The sequence below is a fragment of the Prorops nasuta genome, unplaced genomic scaffold, assembly GCF_024137725.1.
Source record: "Prorops nasuta isolate Cenicafe-Biocafe unplaced genomic scaffold, Cenicafe_Pnas_1.2 PNAS00006, whole genome shotgun sequence".
NCBI lineage: Eukaryota > Metazoa > Arthropoda > Insecta > Hymenoptera > Bethylidae > Prorops > Prorops nasuta.
The window spans coordinates 790428-811535 of record NW_027116803.1 but is presented as its reverse complement, the minus strand read 5'-3'; the positions used below and the strand labels follow the sequence as shown (position 1 = coordinate 811535).

General features: G+C 32.2%; 6 protein-coding genes across 8 annotated transcripts; 2 read left to right on the top strand and 4 right to left on the bottom strand.

The window, feature by feature from the left end:
* Nucleotides 1-914: 914 nt before the first annotated feature.
* On the bottom strand, nucleotides 915-4442 carry LOC136774124 (dipeptidase 1-like). The gene is made up of 9 exons (XM_066728236.1): nucleotides 4312-4442; nucleotides 4063-4186; nucleotides 3397-3568; nucleotides 2970-3310; nucleotides 2790-2886; nucleotides 2008-2266; nucleotides 1822-1906; nucleotides 1637-1712; nucleotides 915-1564 (listed from the first exon to the last, which is right to left on the bottom strand). Exons 1-9 carry the CDS (start codon nucleotides 4393-4395, stop codon nucleotides 1330-1332), a joined length of 1473 nt encoding a protein of 490 aa, XP_066584333.1. The 5' UTR covers nucleotides 4396-4442; the 3' UTR covers nucleotides 915-1329.
* A 578-nt stretch (nucleotides 4443-5020) lies between these two features.
* On the top strand, nucleotides 5021-7725 carry LOC136774280 (mitotic apparatus protein p62-like). Its single transcript, XM_066728470.1, has 5 exons — nucleotides 5021-5373; nucleotides 6218-6475; nucleotides 6537-6677; nucleotides 6751-6878; nucleotides 6965-7725. Exons 1-5 carry the CDS (start codon nucleotides 5266-5268, stop codon nucleotides 6981-6983), a joined length of 654 nt encoding a protein of 217 aa, XP_066584567.1. The 5' UTR covers nucleotides 5021-5265; the 3' UTR covers nucleotides 6984-7725.
* An 85-nt stretch (nucleotides 7726-7810) lies between these two features.
* Nucleotides 7811-13026, bottom strand: olf186-M (Ki-ras-induced actin-interacting protein-IP3R-interacting domain olf186-M). Of its 3 annotated transcripts, none has more exons than XM_066728468.1 (5): nucleotides 12896-13026; nucleotides 11440-11743; nucleotides 11057-11355; nucleotides 10287-10508; nucleotides 7811-10210 (listed from the first exon to the last, which is right to left on the bottom strand). In XM_066728468.1, exons 2-5 carry the CDS (start codon nucleotides 11682-11684, stop codon nucleotides 9258-9260), a joined length of 1719 nt encoding a protein of 572 aa, XP_066584565.1. In that variant the 5' UTR covers nucleotides 11685-11743; nucleotides 12896-13026; the 3' UTR covers nucleotides 7811-9257. The 3 variants fall into 3 exon arrangements, with proteins under 3 accessions (XP_066584565.1, XP_066584564.1, XP_066584563.1); XM_066728467.1 differs by lacking the exon at nucleotides 12896-13026 and adding an exon at nucleotides 12217-12356; XM_066728466.1 differs by lacking the exon at nucleotides 12896-13026 and adding an exon at nucleotides 12002-12014.
* Nucleotides 13027-13064: 38 nt separating this feature from the next.
* LOC136774279 (uncharacterized) lies at nucleotides 13065-14844 on the top strand. The gene is made up of 4 exons (XM_066728469.1): nucleotides 13065-13323; nucleotides 13385-13551; nucleotides 13629-14016; nucleotides 14084-14844. Exons 1-4 carry the CDS (start codon nucleotides 13206-13208, stop codon nucleotides 14218-14220), a joined length of 810 nt encoding a protein of 269 aa, XP_066584566.1. The 5' UTR covers nucleotides 13065-13205; the 3' UTR covers nucleotides 14221-14844.
* Nucleotides 14845-17009: 2165 nt separating this feature from the next.
* LOC136774281 (uncharacterized) lies at nucleotides 17010-18577 on the bottom strand. The gene is made up of 3 exons (XM_066728471.1): nucleotides 18531-18577; nucleotides 17208-17480; nucleotides 17010-17110 (listed from the first exon to the last, which is right to left on the bottom strand). Exons 1-3 carry the CDS (start codon nucleotides 18562-18564, stop codon nucleotides 17022-17024), a joined length of 396 nt encoding a protein of 131 aa, XP_066584568.1. The 5' UTR covers nucleotides 18565-18577; the 3' UTR covers nucleotides 17010-17021.
* Nucleotides 18573-19095, bottom strand: LOC136774450 (uncharacterized). Its single transcript, XM_066728750.1, has 3 exons — nucleotides 18979-19095; nucleotides 18640-18885; nucleotides 18573-18593 (listed from the first exon to the last, which is right to left on the bottom strand). Exons 1-3 carry the CDS (start codon nucleotides 19093-19095, stop codon nucleotides 18573-18575), a joined length of 384 nt encoding a protein of 127 aa, XP_066584847.1.
* Nucleotides 19096-21108: the final 2013 nt, after the last annotated feature.

Genomic DNA, 21108 nt, shown 5'->3' with positions numbered 1-21108 from the left:
AACGCTTACCGGTTCATTGATCAAATGCTTAATTAGTTCCATCGTGATGTAAGGATTGGTGGAAAGGTACAATTTTCGTCACTGGAGAAACTCCTTACTTTTACCCAGCTGATTTTCTCGTCAATTTACAATCCTTTGCTTAACGAATAAAAATGTCTTAATTACTTTGCTGCCCTAACAGATTTTGGCTGCAGCTCGAAAGCAGCGACTGGCCCTCGAGGTTGCAGTCTGGTACCATTTATAATTTCATTCCACGCTCCACCTACCTGTCGCACGTATAAGTAAATCCAATATCGAAACGTCGATGGTCCTTTGTACACAAGGATAAAATCAATTTTATTGCATCTGGTACTCCATAAATTATTCCAAGAATGGTCAGCTATTTTTTATTATTTTTTAATGAAAAGGGGACATGCGGTGAAATTTGCAAATCAATTTAATAAAAAATGTGATAGGTAAAAGTGGTTATTGGAAAGGATGACGAAAGCTGGTGCATGGGGTCGCTGAACAAATCTTTCAAAGGGGAATGTTAAAACGACAATTCCATCTCTTTCTCGTAAAAATGTTCGGTTTGCAAGGGATAACTGTCGTCGTTATTGGGTCATTTCGCGTTTGTCGGTAGCCACGACCGAATTAAATAATTGCTTTGGCATAGATTCCGAGCAAGATAATGGAGACGACACTGAGAATCGCGAAGACAAGGTAAATTGAGTCAACTAGATCCATCTGGACCGTAGTCTCGGTTGCACAGTATATATCATGCATCACTACGCATCCCCCTCTCACCTTGAATCCTTAACACCGATAACCTTCGACACGAAACACCTTAAAACTAGAAAATTCTCCTTCGTCCACACAATTCCCAACGCTCCACCTCGACATCCAACGAAGAATAATGAAGCTTTATTTTTTATTGGACCACCAAGATTATCAACAATATATATAGTATAAAAATGATAAAAACTCACTAGTCGTTCTAACAACCTTAACAATATTTTCTTCAAGGAAGCTCGAATCAGCAACGATCTACATCATTCGCAATCGCAACCAACGGAAAACGGTACAAAATTATACTTAATTGAAACTCTTAAAAATCCACATTATCGCCTTCTATAATTAAATGTACAATACAATGTTAACATTTTCAAGACTATAGAGAGTTATACCGAAGAGAATCCAGCCTCGAAATAGACAAACGATGGCTTTCTGGAATGTCCCGAACGAAACTCATCGCATGCAAAAGACACCGAATAATTCCAGGTACGAGATAATTGATACGAGAATTGTACAGATGAATCCGCAGGAGTTCTCCAACCCTGAAGAATAAATTTAAACGTCGTGATATCTGCAGTAGGCTGTTTCTTCCACGTGTTCGGCTGGTATCCATTCTTCGGCTGGTGTTTGATGGGACAAGCTTTCGGCGTGGTACTCGACTTCTTTCAGGACCCGGAGCAAATTGCCTCCGACCAGCTTCTTCAGGTCCGAAGCTGACCATCTGCGGTCCCTCGTCAGTTCTGCCAGAAGGAGAGGGTAACCCGAAACGTCTGGTAGCTCCGTTGGTGGGCTGAAAAGATGGACCAGAACTTTGAAGAAAACGTCCAATTTTCTCGGAAAGCATCAGAAATAATTAAGGGACCTTGTTATTCCATCGTATCCTGCTCCTAGTCCAACGTGGTTAACCCCGGCTGTTCTTCTGATATGATTGATGTGGGCTGGAAAGAGCAACGAGCAAATCAGCTGGACTTGTAAGATCTCGCGTTATCCGAGTCGATAAAACTTTGAAAGAGATTTGGCTTTGTGGTATCTGGCTCACATACACACCTATTACGTCGTACATGGAAGCTTTATCACCACAGCTTAAATGGGCGCTGTCGAAACTGACCATAACCAGACCCCCGTTTAACGACTGAGAAGGAAAACATCAAAGTTGTTCTAATTTTCGTGAAATCTCTTAAACAGTTTGCTCTGCAGTGCAATGGATGTAATTAGCGTTGCACTTGTACGTACCAGATTACGAAGTATGTCATCAGGGACGTTACTGGAGGAGTTGCAGAGACTGCGGGCTGCACTGTGCGAGAAAATTACAGGAGCTTTTGTTACTGCCAGTGCATCCCTCATGGTTCTCAAGGACACGTGGGATAAATCTACTAGCATCCCCAATCTATTCAGTTCCCGGACGACAGCCTTGCCGAAACCTGATAACCCGTTGCTGTGAAAGTCCAATGGAGCGTCTTCGTCAGGATCCTCCACCGAGCAAGAATCTGCCCTGAAGAGAACACACATCAAAGACTGTATTTTTATTTATTCTTTTTTTTTCTTTGTAATTTGATTCGTTGTGTATGGAATTATCTTAAATTTAGTGTACAGTCACTGATAAAAAGAAACTATATACACTTCCTTATGGAGCCTTAAAATTCTCACGACACGATTATCCTAATACAGAGCTAATCGTTGAAGTTTCAAAAATCTCTTTGCTTATCTTCGACCTCTTGTCCTTTCCAGAGATAAACCAATCAGTTCCTCCAAGTCTATGATACAGTCACGAAAAATCTCGAATCCTAAATTTTTATAATTTTTCTTTTTATAATACAACAATAAAAATAAAAAGAAGAACGATGTTTCGATCAAAGGAAATGATCGAGCAATTTCACACCTGCTGATTATTGTTGTGTATATATAGTTGGGTCTCCTTGAATAATAATTCATAAATTGATAACCAAACGGACATTATTATTATTAAAACGCAGGATTGTTTGCATAACGCGAGGAAGAGGATTCTTTGAACTAACCATGGAGTATTGCATTTGTGGGTCAAGGTCATATATCGAGCACCAAGAAGATGGAAGCTCCTTAGTACAGCCATGGAGGCCCCTATGCTGTGTCCACCTGAGTTGGATGAAAATGAATAAATTCTGGTGATTGTAATAAATAGATAATAATTTTGCAATAATAAAAATATATAAATTGACCTTCGATCCCGAATAAACTAGCCAGGACTCCGTCTTTGTGAGCCTGTTCGAGCTCCTTGCTAGAAGTAACCAGCCGCATTTTCCTCGGGTACCGTGACGTCAACTTTCTCACGAGGTCGATCTGTTCCAAGGTCAACTGTACCGCGTCCAAAAATTGTGCCTCGCAGGGCACGTAAGTGGACCATAACTGGGCACCGACTATACCTTCCCGAAGTCGCACCAGATCAGTTTGAAAATCAGGACCCCAACTCACGTTCCGCGTTAAATTCTCGTCGAATGGAAAGTCCTTCAGATTAGTGTTGCCCCGATGTTTCCGCAGGTTCCACGCAAAATCGTTGTGACTGCGATTAAATTGAGGAGAAACCACGAATAATTAACAAATTTCTCATTGATTTATCAACGAGTTAAATTTGCAAGATTTTTTTACCCATCGATCAGTGGCGCTTCTGATAACATTTTTCTCACAACTTGCAATCTTGCTTGCAGTAAATGAGAACTTCTGAGTTCAAGGGCAAGCGGTAGGCCCACTCCGGCTACCAAGGCACATCCGAGAAGAAGAAGGCCCAGTACAACCGCCCATTTCTTCCCGACGTTTCTACCTTCAACAACAAAAATTCTTAATTATTTTTTTCGTCCTTTCGGATAAAATTGCTAATTAACTTTTTAAAATTATTTAAATTGGTTAGATTTGTATATACATATATATATATATATATATATATATATGCGAAAATACTCATGGGCGTGCGAAATCGGCGAACGAAAGAAACATTCAAATATAATACAATAACTGGACAATCGTGGGATCGGTATCGATGCAAGGAAGAAAACGCTTCGTTTCTTATAGAAAGTGGACGATCGACCGTGTCTATGTTTCTTCAAACCATCAGAAATATTCCCACTGGATCCATTCATTCAATTGCGATAAATTATCATTTTTTCTGCTTGATAAATAAATAGTTTTTATATTTAATTGCGAATGATGACGAGGGACGAATTAATTGAATTAACGAGAAACTTTTGAATTAATTTGATGTTTCTTTTTTACTGCAGGGAAAAGAAATAAATTTGGAGCGTTAATAGCGAATTTTACCGCTTTCCCTCGATGGTTCCTTATTCTTCTCCAAATTATCCGAAAGTACAGTTTCCTTCGCGTGATGAATTGCATCTCCGTTTGGTAGTTTTCTCATGATTTCAGGGGACAATTGCAGACAGGTCTGAAAATTTGAGGAATACTGATTTTTTCATTTTTTTATTGTACGTGTTGCAGTGTATAATTGAGAGGCAACAAGTAAGCGGACGTTTTTGTTCAGAGACGTGAAATTCACTGGGATTTATTTACCTCGAGGATGTCGACCTCTTTCCGTCTAGGCGGTGGTGAATGGTACACCATGGTGTCTTTGCTAACCCCATATAACTCGAACATTGTGATGAAATAGTCGAATCGTCGGGCAACCCCTTGCTGGGGGCTCGTCAGCCCCGTAAATACTGAACTTACGGGACTAAACGCCCGACAGCCCGACGCATGCGTCAGCGTATATCGACCCGGTCTCTATCCGCTTGGTATATCATAATTTCCCGTTTTTTTTTACCATTCTTTTAATTACACCTAATTACAAAAGAATCGTGACTCGAGAAATCAACCGTATAATGAAACTAACGCGCATATAATGCATTAGTAATTTATAGTATAGAAATATAGATAAAAAGTAAATGGAGGATTGAATATAAAAAATAAAAGTATTTAAACGGAATTCAATTTCATAAAATATTTCATGTGAAATGGTTTACGAATAAAAGGCTACGAAATAGTAAATAATTTAATGTATTGATCATGTAAAAAACAAGCGCGATGAAAGATGAACGTACATTCATTCGTTTAAAAGCGACATTAAATTGAGCGAAGGAAATCAATTTTTTTAGACATTATTTACGGTAATTGAACAAATAAATTTATTGTATTTAATGACTTTTGGAATATGAGAGTTTTGTTAGAATTGAGGAATATTAAAAGGAGCAGGTAGACGGTCGGTATAAGAAGAGGAATGCTACGTAAATGAACAATATTGTTTCGGTGTTTTGAAAAAAGAAATAGCGGAAGTAGGTGGTATTGTGGAGATTCCGGGCTGCGCAGAAAAAGCTGCGTGGTAGGTTAGATCTAGCTGCCGCGCCGAGGCCGACCGCCATATTGTTTGCGGTGTTAAAGCATTTCGTTCGACGTTTGCTTGGCGTGAGAAGTTCTCTTGTTGAGTGCGTCCCGTGGGGAAATCTTACAAAAATTTCACTCAAAGGAAACATGAAGAAGACCAAGGATGTGTCAGACGAGGATGAGTATTCGGCAGACGATCCAGAAGAAGTCGAAGGTGCATCCGAAGAAGAATGGACTCCTGAACCTGGAGCAGAAGTAAGCCCACGCTACTAAACATTAACCATTTTTTCTGTGCTTATGCCGAGATCTTCACCCATTGCTATTCTAATACCTTCGATATGCGCCTTATATCAACTTATTCGAAAAACTTGCTTTGTTTTTTAATTCCTTTCCTTTTTACTTTCATCGCAAACTTCAAAGTTTACCCCACAAATTAAACAAAACTCAAAAACTCGCGTGTTATCAATCATTCTTGTGTTATCGTTACCACTACAGCACGCTACAATGGTTTTATCTTAAATGATGCTACAAAATTTAATGAAAAAGGCTTGATTGGAGTTCAATTTTTTTCCCAAAGTTTCATTAGTGACAAACACGCAGGTCACGCTAAATTTCGTCGTGTTTATTGTCTTGCGTGGGGAATGCTAGTAAGCTTGAAATTTCATTCTTGAAATTTTAATAGGCTTTACTCGTGTAAAGGGCTACGTCTGTTAAGCTATATTTCTTGAGATAACGAAAGTTATTTTTTGAATTAAGACTCTAGTTTACCGCAGCCATCATTGCCGGCCGGTTAGTGGCGCCGGTCGGCAAACTTTTTAAGCTATGCTGATTATTTACCAGAGTACTCCATCTAATCTAACTGCTTTTTCCTCTCAAATTACTCTTAGTCAAGCAAGATCATACATATGCATTTCTCACGTAGCTTGTGATTTCTAATCTGGAATGACTATAGTGTATGATTTCTTACAAATTCATAATAATCAAGTGTCTTGTAAAAGATACCTATGGAATTAAAAAGTTTTAGGTAAAACTTATATTAATATAAGCTTTTGACCAATTTTATTTAAAATAAACTAAATATCAATTCATATATCATCAGGGAGGGACCAAAAAAAGGCCACCGAGAGAAGTAGCCAAGAAGAGACAGCATTCTGAGGATGAAGATGAAGAGGAAGATGAAGATGAGGAGGATGAAGAAGATGAAGAAGAAGAAGAATCCGATTCTGATGCAGGAAAGAGACCTAAGAGGAAAAGGCGCTCCAAAAAGGATGATGATGATAAAGATGATGAAGAGGATGAGGACTCGGATGAAAATAGTTTTAACGAATCATCAGGAGAAATACCAAAAGACTACACAGTATGTACTTTAACTTCAAATAATTTTATTTTCTAAGATTATATAAATCATTTATTTTTAGTCTGGTGCATTCGTTGTTGCCAAAGCTGATATTGGAGGAAGCACGGATCCTACTTTATGGAGGATAGATGGTAAAGCATTGCTCCAAAAATTTTTACCTTTCAAAGAAGAAGGAAAAACATTTTACAAAAGCACATCAACGGTAATTAAATTATATCTTTAACATCCTTTAAAGGTTGATTTACCAAAAATACTAAAAAAGTTAAATGTTTCAGTATTCTGGATGGTCAGTGAATAATAAAGATAAATACTTAGCAGCACAGGTAACTTTCAAGGTGCAAAGTAGAACAGAAACAATTGTTGAGCTTCACCTAGATCAACAGCAACAGCAAGAAGTTATAAAGTGAGTTGTGTTATTCAATTCTCACTTTTAAATGTAAATTAAAAAGAAAACAAACGTGTTTATTAATTCTTCAATTATTATTTTAGGGAAGAGAAGGAAAATTAAATATAGTACGAGATCCCTCTGATTTGTTTATATATTTTAAGATGTGCTAAGGAGAGATGCAAACGCATCCACATTATATACGCATACGAGTATACATGTGGATGGGTTATAAAGATGCGGTATCAAAACAGGCTCATATTTATAATTAAAATTGGGTGGACCACAGATCTAATTTTATGAAAAGGGGTATCTTTAACTGTAATTGGAATAAATTTTGCCAAATACGTTATATACTTCAATTAATGTTAAAGCTACCCCGCGGGTATGCGTCATGATGAGAATTGATTGAAGAAATTTATGTCACTGACATCATATTTTAGTGTGATAAAATCAAGATTGACCGTAATAGCATTTTTGTGAAAAATTATTTTACTTTATTAGTTATATTATGTAAGCTGGTCTCTGCAGCTTTAGCTCAAGATCTGCTGGGCCATTCATTTAACTTGGACAAAAATATTTACAACAATGAACAGCTTCCAGTTCGTCATTTGTTTTACATTTATGATTTTTACCATGTATTAGTTTCGATCTCATTGTAGAGGTTCAACAGAAATTCCGAAAATCTAAATTTAATTTATATCTTTCTTTGTCATATCCTGGCATTTTGTTATTTATTGGTAGAATATGTTCACATTTTACAATTTTTTATGTAAATTTTTTGACCATTTTTGTATTAAGAATGATAATTAAGACAAAAATTATACTTAATTTGAGCTCTTAATAATAATCGGAATAAAACTAATTGGTCTTTTTTTAATCATCTATAGATGCTTAAGAAGTGCTTAAAAGGATAGGAGATAATTTATGGGTAAAAAGGACTCAGTATGTATAAGATTACAATTTATTTAGTATGTTTTTTTGTACACTTGGAGTGTAGAATCTATTTCTATTGGTGTTCCTATAGTGTTAGGACGTACTTTCGTATGGTGATATAGGAACGTATATGGTAAGTAACAAACTTTGTATTTTGAAGAAAGATATGTATAAATAGTTAATGTAAATTTTAAGTCATTTCAAGACTTCAGTTTCTTTAGAAAAGTTTAATATTTAATTGAACTTGCTGTGATTACAAATGACTATTTAGCATTAATTAAATTTTGACAAAAAATTGTTGTCAATACAAAATTTATAGTTAACTATTAGTCCAGTGATAAACAAATTATTAATAATACTAAAGTGTAAGGAATGTATAAAAATTAACGCATAAATTTTATTAGTTTACATAATTATTTAGTGTGAATCAAGTAAACTGCCATAAAAAAGGTCTTTCTTTTTAAGAAAGTTTTCATTTTCAATTTAATAAAGTGTAAACTACTTGGCAAGTAATTTTGCAAATATGCAAATAAATAAATATAAATTATTTGTATGATAAAGGCATATTTGTGCATACTCTAAATGCTTTGCTCTTTTAGAGTAGTCTTTGAATTGTGTATGCTTATTGAAGTATACTATATTTTACACATGGCAAAAATACGATTGACTGAACTGCACAAATATAGTTTATAAAGATTTTTCTAAGTGGTAAAGTTAGCTGTAAATATTACCAAATCAATTATAGTTTTGAAAATTTTTAATATTCATTTAACTTATTATTTTTCGGCTTAATATTACACGGCGATAATTATTCAATCAAAATTCATTTCATACGACTAGATCAGATGTAATAATTTTATAAAAATTGATATATTATATTACAAGCAAGTGCGATAACAAGTAATGTCAAACCATTAGTATTTTTTCATATTGTAATTAAAAAACTGTTATTACTTTTTCAAAGTAGCGCTTAATACAAAACAAGAACAGATAAATATATCATAAAAAATCGAAATTTTGTTATTACATAAAATATATGTGTAAACTTCTAGAAAAGATAGATTAACAGTTATAAACTTTCTCTAAAATATTCATAGGAATATGAGCTTTTGTTTAATTTATAGATTAAATACTACAAATAAAGATTATCATATTAATCTTTCATGAGATTTCCTGAGGTTATTCAGCGTATTTATAGATTTTTTAAAATCGTCAAAAATAAACTTCAATCTAATAATTATTATACATCTTAAAAGTCTGCAAAGTAAAAGGTATAATATTCTTTCAGATATATAGTAACATACTATATATATATATATATATATCAATTTCTACAACTTTTAATAATTTTTGGTTTACTATGCTTCTATATCACGATTTAACTATCACTATTGACAACTATCTCTGAGAGAATCAATTAAAAGATAGTTAGTCATGTAAACCCTGATTGAAAATTCTTAACTAGAAACCAGGCTCCATTCTAACAGATAAAACACTGCTGAGTATACCTCGAATTTGGGTCCTTTCTTTCTTTTTCCTTGGTAAAATGTTATCACCATTTTTCTTTCCTTTTAAAAGCTTATCATCATTATCAGATCTTTTATCTTCATTATTAATTTCTAAATTCACATTAGAGGAACAACGTGAATTAGTGTCATAAGGGTCCTCATTTGTTTTAGATTGGTCCATAAAACCTTCAGCGTTTTCGTTATTTAAAGACTTTGACGTTGATGGATATTCAATTTTTACGTTGGACATATCTATCGTATTTTCAAGCTCAACTTGCGAAGTCTCTCGTTGTCTTATGTCACTGAGTTTTACATAATCAGTATCATCCATATCATTGACTCGAAATTGTCTCTTTAAACTTTTTCTTCTACGAAATAGTGCATCTTTGTCTGATTTTTCAACAGTGCCATCGCTGAATCTTCGGTCCTGTTGCAAAAATGAAATACTTTCTATATTAGGTTCGCCATCACTGGCCCTACGAGATTCGATAAATCTCTTTGTAAAATCACATTCACTCATTGCATATTGTTTCTTCAATAAAATATTCTGTTTCTCCTTTAATACTGGTGACATCTCATCGTTTTTATTAGAGTCATTTTCAGCTTGATTATATTTCACAGTTTCCGATGATTGACGGTAATTCAACGAGTTCTCGGAAGATTCGTTACATTCTGACTCGGTTTTTGTTACTTCAGCAGAAAACTCAAGATTGCCTTGACAAAGTCTTTCTTTAACGGAACTCTCGTTTGGTAATTCTGTTGGTCCCTGGCTTACATGTTCAAAGTCTAAACTAAGATTTGAATCATTATTATTTGGGCGACTATCGGAGGTATCCAGTGATTGATCTTCTGTTGAGGAAATTTCTATCAAATCTCCATTACGGCCAAACGCAAAAGATTTTTGGCCTATAATTAAAAATGATGTTAAAGTGTTATTATGATTAAAGTAATTAATGTTTTATTTAACTTCATTTAGCTTTACCTATAATCATACGTTTATTTCGCATATCAGGACTCTTTGATCTTGGCTGCTCAAGAAATTGGCGATTATCGGGTGAAAGTACGGACATTTTTCCATTTTGTACTGGATTACAATTTTCGTGATGATTGTATGGCGTATATGCATCGATTTCGTGACTTTCGTGTTCCCGCAATCGCTCCATAATTTTTTGCACAATTTCTGATGGTGCTATATAGGGCGACCCTGTAATAAAATACGATTATAAACTTACTACCCATCGTTATATCATAGATAATAACAAAACAATTTACAACAAAACTCGCTTAGACAATTCTAGGATAAGAGGTAATTAATTTACTAGCTCTACCACTCACAATTAATTCTAGCTCGTAATAATGTGTAAATAATTATTTAATTCACAAATGTTTAACATTAAATATTTTAATGAAACATGCTGTTGCAGTATAAACACACAAAATTATTTTAAATAGAACACAAATATATCAAAATTAAAATAGGTAATGCACACATAATTATAAAATTTAAACCAAAACAGATGTGCACAGATTTTTCCTACAACATTCATTACAAAACTTACAAAATTACTTGGCCCGGAATTTCTGCGAGGCCTAGTGTATTTAGGTTTACACAACGCATCGTTGCTTCCTATAAAAGTTCGACTTACATAACGCTAGATAATATTAATATTTATCATCTAATAAATTACTTATAAAATATTCATTGGCCCTAGATTAAAGTATGTAATTTTTGCAAGTATTTGTTTTATTTACCTGTAAGACCTCTGTATCCCAGTGATACAGAATCAATTGATTCACTAGCTTCTTGCTGACGTTTTACAAAATCATTTACAGCAATGCCCTTCAACTTTGAAGGCTGCAGGAACCTTTTAGGTATACGTGACAAAGGGCCACTTTCTTGCGGACTAGATGAACAGCCACCAAATCCTAAACCTAATAAAACAGCTTCTGGATCTGCTTTACGGAGTTCTAACAAACTTTCAACACTGCTACAATGACTACTGTCTGATTGAAAACTAGTATCACGAACAAGTCTATTATAGGGTAAAGAGCTGAAACAGAATCAAATAAATTAATTAGTAAATCTTAGATATATTTTATTCCAAAACTTTAAAAGTATTTTTTGCTATTCGTACTTTGGGGTTCCAGTAGTAGCTACAGGTGTATTAGGAACATTAATAGGTGCTGAAACTGTCATAGATGGCATTCTAGTACACATTTCTCCTGAAGCTGATATGTCTTCGTGTCTTAAAGAAGTAGATATATTAGGCCCGCTAACAAGGTCATTATTTTGCTGTGCATTCTGAACAGTAACAGTGGACTTGGCAGGTGATGGAATGGAGTCAACCCATTGTTGAACAGGACCTGTACGACGTCTCATTTCCCAAACTGCAAGCAACCAGTCAGCAACTCGTACAAAAGTCTCTTTACCAACGTTTTCTGGAAAAAATTACAATTTCATATAGACTTATAGCTTATATAAAAAAAATTGATATAATTGTTTGTATTGCAATAAAATATGTATATAAGAGCAAAAGGCATATTGCACATTGCATTTAAAGGAAACTGTTTCAACAAAGAGATTTAAAAAAATATGGATTAATACTTTTTAAGTTAAATAATTAGTTACTCAAAGCTTTGTGAAAATAGTAAGTTTTGCAAATATAGAACAATTTTAATCTCGTCTGAATCAAGTACCTGGATCCATTTCCTGCAAGCAGCATGGACAAATAAAATTATGAAAAGAAACAAGTATTAGGATGCTGAGCAAGCTGTGTATGTATATTACGCGTGTCACTTAATACCCGATTGCGAAACTATAATTTATGATAATAATGCGTATTTGTATGGACATAAGAAAATACAGTTTTAGGACGGAAAAAAGGGCATGGAAAAGCAAAATAAATTGTTACCTTTATAATTTACACTCTTAGTAGTCACTGTTAAATTCCTCGTTAATTAAAAGATTTTTGGACACATGTTTATATTAATTATGGATCGCTCACAGCGATTTGAGTTCCGTGGAATAATGATATTGCGGCTCTAGTATGTATCTATAATGGTCACACACTGCACACAGGCCACTTGTTAATTTCCCCACGTTACGAACTACTTCAGGGACGTCTCGTACTCACACATTTGCTATCGCTATAAAAATCATTCATCACTTGGCCCAATTATCATCAATCATCCTTGAATGAAATAAGATGAGTGCCCTAATGTGGCTCTATCAATTTGCATTAAATTTCTTATCAATCCATTGTTAATTTGAAACAAGAGTTTTTAATTGTTTCTTCGATTAGTAGGCGTTTACTCTCTTACACTACTGCACACTACTGTCATACTTATAATCTACTACGCTTGGTGCTATAAGCCACGCTAAACTACTGTTTTAGAAAAGTAACAAACCACAAATATTTTTGATAAAGCATACGTAAGACACGTCATGATCGATATTCTCTTATCGCGACCACATGACAGTTCTCTCAAGAAAATATCGTAATAAAGAAAAGAAGTAAAGGAAGAAGGAAAATCCTTTCCACCAGTAAAACCCAAACAAACAACTGCACATTTATTTTACAATTAAATTACCGATTGAGCATAAAAAGGTTTTCCGTTTTTTGTTTATATTAATATCAAGGGAAGACTGTCAGGCTGTGCGCTTCTTCCACACGCTCCACTCCATCCACACCTTCGACGAAGTTCCACACTGGTTCCACACCAAAAGGACCAATAGTCATCTAACCTATACTGAGCTATGTACTAACCTAACATTAACACGCGTCATTACAAATTACCTTGAAATTGAGATATTGGCAAGTTGCAAAGAGAGCACAACATTTTGTGAGGTCTAAATAAATTTCTTTAATATTTCATTTATATTTGAATCATAATTTGAAAAATGTCAGCCAAAGGAAAGAAACTTAAGAACAGATATCATGAAAAGAAAAAACGTCCAGTTTTAGGAAAAGAGGAAATGTTTCTTCAATGTCATGACAAATCAGATGAAGATGAGCCTGGTGAGATAATTAACAATTTGTAAATTTTTCATTTTATTAAATTCTTTTATCAAATTATTAGATTCCGAAGAAAGATTTTCAATTCCCTTTACTGTAGCTATGTGGGATTTTGAGCACTGTGATGCTAAAAAGTGTTCTGGCAGAAAACTTGCAAGACATGGTTTAATAAAATCTTTAAGATGCAGCACTAGATTTCAAGGTTTAGTTCTTTCACCTCTTGGAAAAACAGTGAGTTTATTCCTTAATAAAAGATAATATATTTATACTCTGCTATGATATAGTTTAAAATTTTTCAATAATTCTAGTGTGTCTGTCCCTCGGATCGGGATATTATAAAAGATTATGGTTGTGCAGTAATAGACTGCAGCTGGTCACGTATAGATGAAATTCCTTTTAATAGGATGAGAACACCTAATCCAAGAATATTACCATTTCTTGTAGCAGCAAATCCTATTAATTATGGAAAACCATATCAACTGAGTTGTGTAGAAGCAATAGCAGCTGCATTAATGATTACAGGATTTACAGAAGAAGCTAAATTTTACCTTGGTAAATTTTCTTGGGGCCATTCTTTCTTAGAGTTAAATTCTGAATTATTAGAAAGTTATGCCAAGTGCTCCAATACCGAAGAAATAATTGCTGTACAAGAAAAGTTTTTTGTGGATTGCAGACAAGAAAGATTAGACAAACTTGGTATGTTTGAACTTTATATAGCTTTTTGAATTATTTAAAGCTATTAATTACAATATTTCTCCTACAGCTATTCCAGATTATCCTCCATCTGAGTCAGAATCAGACGAAGAGGAGGAAATAAAACCAACAGTAGTAATAGATGATAAAGTTTCTGAAATCAGTAATGAAATAAGTGGTATTACAATAAATACAACTGATGAATAGTTAACTTTTTATACATATAGCACATATTATGTATATATGACTTTACAATATGAAATTAGTTAGATTTGTCATTATTATTATTATGAATTTTATTTATAAAAAGCTTATAAACATTGATATTGAAGAATGTACATACATCAATCAGGAAACAATTGCTATAATATGCTTTTTCAAATCAGTAGTAGCGTATATTATATTTGTTAAACGTATATACACTCTTCGTTATAACACATATAACATGTTATTATAAAATTATAAGAAATAGATTACGAGATATTAAGAATCTGTAAATGTTTTTTTACAATAAAGTAACATTATATTTTATAAAATAAATAAACCTTTGCTGATCCTATACATATATATATTTCTAGAGAATTTGTAAGTTTAGTGGAATAAACAAAAATTTTAAATTACGCGGTGCACCAAAATTTATAAGGTATCACACAAGAGGTCGTCAAGTCGGTTGGATTGGTTGGAGACGTTGGATTGGAGTACTTGGAGTTCTTGTTGGAAAGCCTGGAATCTTGGAGCTTAGTAGAGGTGTAGTTAAAGAAAAGCGCATGTGCGAGAAAAGGAAAGAGGGGATATAGGAGGATTAGGAGGAGTCTAATAGGTTTCCCATCATGAGAGGGGGTAGACCTTTGGCGGCACAGCTGATGTAAGATGACGTCACGGAAACGGTAGTGTGCAATTTAACCCAAAATCTTTTGGGGAAGTCTGAGCTACTCTATAGAATATATGAAAGTGATGTAAAACCACCGGAAGTCTATTAGATGCGCGTAAAATATGCGCAGATAACTATGTTGTGTTTATGTAATCAGAAATGTCAATCGTGCAAGCAAACCCGTTGAGCGGAGATAGGTTATGAGTCAAGTTTACTAAAAAACAGCAAGGAGAACAATTTTAATTCTAACCCAAAAAGAAATGCTATCATCGAAGTATCAGATACGTATTAATGTTATATATACATATATATTTGTATAATAAGAATGAGATACTTTGTGAAAATTTTTCTGATTTCAGATAAACTATTATAAATATTGGAATAGGAGAATAATCGTTTTGTTCTTTTCACCATTAAATGTGCTGGAATACATTAAGGAAAATGTCATATTTCTTACAGCAACCCTCTTTTTCAATATGAGGTATGTTCAGATCTCATAGGGCTTTCCCTCTGCTATATCATCTGCATTGAGTTGGACTAAGCGCAATGGGTATTTTGTAAGATTATTCCATTACGTAAGGCCTTTATTATATTTTATATTTACAAATGCAGTGTTATGCTAAGTCATATTGAAATCAAATTATCATACTGACAATTAGGTCATGTGCAATTTAATTGTTTCACAGGTAAATACAGTGTTATGCTTGGTTATAATTTTGCCTGTGTTTGCATAGAGTAGTCTAAATTAGAAATTACTTTGAGGAAATTTCTAGTTACACTTGGTGCAGTTTGACGTAAGAATACAGTTTGAATAAAAAAGAAAAAAATGTTATCAACTAATAATATGCCTGAGTATAAGGTGGTACAATTAGCAGTAACAGCCTTTACTTGCACGCCCTTTCAATTCATAATAATAAATAGGCAAATTGAATTATTATTTGGATAACTGATTATCAGAGTTTATTTAATAAGAAAAATCTACTGCGCTTTGACATGAATGCTATAAGGTAACAACGTATGCTCTATTTCTTATATTTACTTATTTTTCTTACAGCGAGATGAATAACTATGTGGTATGCATTATTCTTGTTATGAATATGAGGATTTGTGAAATCTGCTTTGTTTATAGAGGTTAAAAGAGAATCGAATTTATAAATTGTACAGTATTCTGCCCTGCTGCACCAACCTTCGAAGAAATATTATTTGAAAATCTTCTGTGTTTTATTTTAGATTGTAAATGTCCATGACAAGTACATGATTTATTTTCAAGTGAATTAAATAAGGATAATGCGTTTTAATGCTTTAAGTATTAATGTACCTTCAATATTTAGAGTTTCGGAAGAAATTTCTACCAAAGTGATATCATCTTGGATTGATTTTCTCAAAATGACACAATGTTGGATAAGAGTAATTGATACAAATTATCATAAATTCTAATTATCTAAGGAGAATAACAATATTCAGTCAAGACTTTTGACATAAATCTAATAAGAAGCTGTGCTATAATGGTGTATCAAAGATTCAAATTCGGAACTATACTGTGTAATACGAATTATTAATAAAATCTCAAGGGTTTTTAGAACAAATGGTATGTTGCAAAAATTTTCTTATTTAAATCATATTTTTATTTCTTTACTGCCCCATAGACCTAATGGTACCTTCACCTATTTAACGTTAAGTTAAGAATTTGTTAAATCAGCGTTTTAATGATTAAGATATAATTGTTTGGTAAATTGTTCAGTCTTCTGTCCTTTTGTTGAAATTGAAAATATCCATAACCAGTGTTTGCACAAACGAATTTAACGATAGAAATATATTTTAATGTTATATGAATTAATTAATCTTAAATATTTGTAGCTTATACGAAGAGATTTCTATGAAAGTCAAATGAACATATTAAGCTGTATTTCTTGAAGCAAATATATTGTATAAGAGTGTTAGTAATACAAAATACATGAGAAATTATTTATTATTAAAAATATCAATCATTTTTGTAAGAGATACGTATTTGTAATTTCCAAAAGAAACAAATATATTATACAGGTATAAATAAAATCTAATCAAATGTATGTTTTTAATAGTAACTATTTCAAATTAAAGTGTATAAATAAGTAATCTGATGGTTTTACAATATAAATTAATTTAAATTTAATAATAACAAGCCTTTCAGGTTTCCAAGCGTCAACTTTTTAATTTTTGATGAATCAATATTTTTAAATAATAATTCTGAAAATTGAAAAAAAAAACATTTTTTTATCAATATAGTTAGAAAACGAAATAAATTTATTTATTACTATGCTAAAGGACTATACAAATTAATTACCTTGATTCTTTAAGAGTTTTTTAATTTGCAATATAACGGTTTGATTTAATAAGACAGATGTATTGATAAAATTATGAATGTATTGCAATTTCTCCTTTTCAGATGTGCATCCTGCTAATGATTTTTCTAAAAAGGCCCAACCGCCTTCATCGTCCAAGAGCCAATTTTGAAACGAGCGGGAATATTTTCTCTTATGCACAATATTTTTGCCGTGGCCTCTATCAATTTGGGCAATCTCAATGTTATAAATCTTTATTAATTCAATCAGCTTTTCTGAAAGTAAAAGTTTATTTATTACAAAAATAAGGTTTCAACATGGTTTTCCCAGATAATAAAATTATTTCCAACGACATAACAATTATCAATTTTGTTACAGGAGCTGTATTAAGTAGCAAAAGACTTTGCACAGAGCTTATAGTGATATTAGTCCTTCGTACAATTTCCTATGCACCTTAGAAAAAATGTTGCTCCCGTCCGTTTTGAAACAAAGTTTTCATCGCCAAAACTTACAGTATGTTAAGTATTTTTTTATCTCTGGAGCACGTTAAGATGGATATTTCATTATAATAATCGCGATCAAAAGTAAAATATTTCTATTTAACGTTAAATAATATATTATTATAATATTTTGAGAAGCTCTTGATATAAATTTACCTAATATGAATTAAAAAATAGTGTATTTCATTTCAAACATTCGAGATGATGGTCACTTGATTGAAATTCTTTTTTATTTTCTTTTAATGAGGTAGCTTTTATCTCAAATTTCTTTTCACAGTAACGTTTGTATTTTTTTTTATGTTTTCTTAAATCGATTGAAATGATTCGTCCTTGTCGTAAGATGAAAGAATTTCAACGCTATAATAATAATATATAATAGTTACCGTACAATACTTTATCTACTTTGTGATTGTAGCAATAATGGATATTACTCAATCCTAAGTACTCTTAGATCGAGTGATAACTCTGTTTTATAATGAATTGCGATACGATAGCCTTAGTTTAAGTGGGAAAACTTATGTAATACTTTTCCAACGTTATAGAAATATTAATTAAGAGCCCATTTCCATAAAGTTTTTGCCAATTTATATATGCTATTATTAAAATAATTCATAAATTCAAAGAGTGATATTTCAAAAGAACGCATCAAAAATCGCTTTTATTTTCCTCCTCGATTCCCGGATCTATTTTTACAGAAGCATTTAGAAAATATGCTGCACATCCAAACTCTTCTCTTTTAATATTATTTATTACCATGGAAAAAAGGTTTAAACGAAGGTATAGAATGCTCTACTATATATATGATTATTCTTAACGTATACATACCAACAAAATTACCAAGAGTGGGATGAGACCCCATTTTTTCTTTTAAAGTTTTGTGATACCTTTCTTGGCCATTATTTGTAGTATCATTTACTCGATAAATAGAAAACACCTGTACACCTATTTGCTTCAACCAGTAATTTTTAAAATAATTAAAAAAATTGTAATAATTTTCAAAAAGTTTTCGTTCTGCCATCGTTCTCTTTACAATTTCCACGAATTCTTCTTCAATATTATTCGCAGGCAAATAAGCTAAATTGCATATTTTTCTAAATAATACAATAGCTTTTGTCATTTCTTCAATGTTAGCGTTTGGTTTCGAAAAAATGTTGTTTTTCTTAGCTTTTTTTTTTAAGCTCTATTTAAAATTTAAATATATAGGCAAATTATAATATAGATCTATAAGTGTTAATTATATACAATTGATAATATAATAAAGAATGAAGCAAACTTGGAGAAAATGGAATAGGCATCCAGTGATAAGACAGCCTTGAAAGACTGTTTTAATTGCATTGTGCAATCCAGTTTCGAAATCACATATGCACAGCAGGGGCTCCAAACGTGTCATGATTTTTTCTCTTATAAATTGGAAAATTTGTATATAACTCCTTTCGAATTTGTTGGACATGAGAACCCAGATGATTGGCACAAACTGTTAAAACAGGAAGCAGATATGAAGAAAACCTTTTTTAAGCACACAAGATATTAAACCGATGGAATAAAGTATTTTTAATTACCTTCTCATTATATTTAGCCATGATTGTGAGCAGTTGATACACGTTGTCAATTATTGGCGTAGTATCGAATGTTGCATCGATTGAAAATATCGTACAACATTCGAATTTTTTAATAAACTGCTTATCTGCTAGAACGACCGAAACGTTCTCCTTTCCATGTTCAAATTGGAAAACATTAATTTTATGCAATTTACTATTTAAATTAAATTTCAACAATTGTTTCCATTTTTCTCCATTCATTATTTTTTCGCACTCTTTTAAGCTCTTGGGATTTTTAACAGGTTTCTTTAATCTCCAATTATGCAAAGTACGCCTTATCTTTTTATATGGTATATTAGCTGCTTTAGTAGGGTTTCTGAAAATATAAAACGTATATTAATAATACAAAATAATTAAAAAAGAAATATTATGTATCCCTTACCTGATTGCCACAGAATTATATACGGTTTTCGGTGTTCCTACGTCTCTATTAACGGCTTTAAACAATTTTTGACGAAACTGCGCTATTTCTGCAAAATTATTAGGTTTCTCGTGGTTATGCTCTTTCATAGATTTAAATTGACCGTCCACGAGTTGTGCGGTAGCCGAACAAAGTTTGTTTCCACACCTTAAGTACCTATTAACAATTTTTTAATTAAAACTGATTTTAATCATATAATCTACTCAATATTGAATATTTATGAAATAATTAATAAAATTTCAAAAGTTCAGGTTAAACAGAATTAAACATTTTTATTATTAATAATTGACAAAGTACTTTCGTATAAATTTACTTACGTTATTAGATTTCCCTTTTTATTCTTGTATAAATGTTTTTTATAATAGACATACTTATCAGGATATAAAACTGTAGGCATTAATTTTTTATTTCGATTATCCATATTTTTAATGGGGATAAAGGATTTTATAGAAAATAAGTAACTAATTCAAACTATGAAGTTATCTCTATATATGTCAAGAGATCGATTTAAAATCGTGTTATGAAACGTATGATTAACGTCCGATATATTTTGTATCCCCATTAAAAATATGGATAATCGAAATAAAAAATTAATGCCTACAGTTTTATACCCTGATATGTATGTCTATTATAAAAAACATTTATACAAGAATAAAAAGGGAAATCTAATAACGTAAGTAAATTTATACGAAAGTACTTTGTCAATTATTAATAATAAAAATGTTTAATTCTGTTTAACCTGAACTTTTGAAATTTTATTAATTATTTCATAAATATTCAATATTGAGTAGATTATATGATTAAAATCAGTTTTAATTAAAAAATTGTTAATAGGTACTTAAGGTGTGGAAACAAACTTTGTTCGGCTACCGCACAACTCGTGGACGGTCAATTTAAATCTATGAAAGAGCATAACCACGAGAAACCTAATAATTTTGCAGAAATAGCGCAGTTTCGTCAAAAATTGTTTAAAGCCGTTAATAGAGACGTAGGAACACCGAAAACCGTATATAATTCTGTGGCAATCAGGTAAGGGATACATAATATTTCTTTTTTAATTATTTTGTATTATTAATATACGTTTTATATTTTCAGAAACCCTACTAAAGCAGCTAATATACCATATAAAAAGATAAGGCGTACTTTGCATAATTGGAGATTAAAGAAACCTGTTAAAAATCCCAAGAGCTTAAAAGAGTGCGAAAAAATAATGAATGGAGAAAAATGGAAACAATTGTTGAAATTTAATTTAAATAGTAAATTGCATAAAATTAATGTTTTCCAATTTGAACATGGAAAGGAGAACGTTTCGGTCGTTCTAGCAGATAAGCAGTTTATTAAAAAATTCGAATGTTGTACGATATTTTCAATCGATGCAACATTC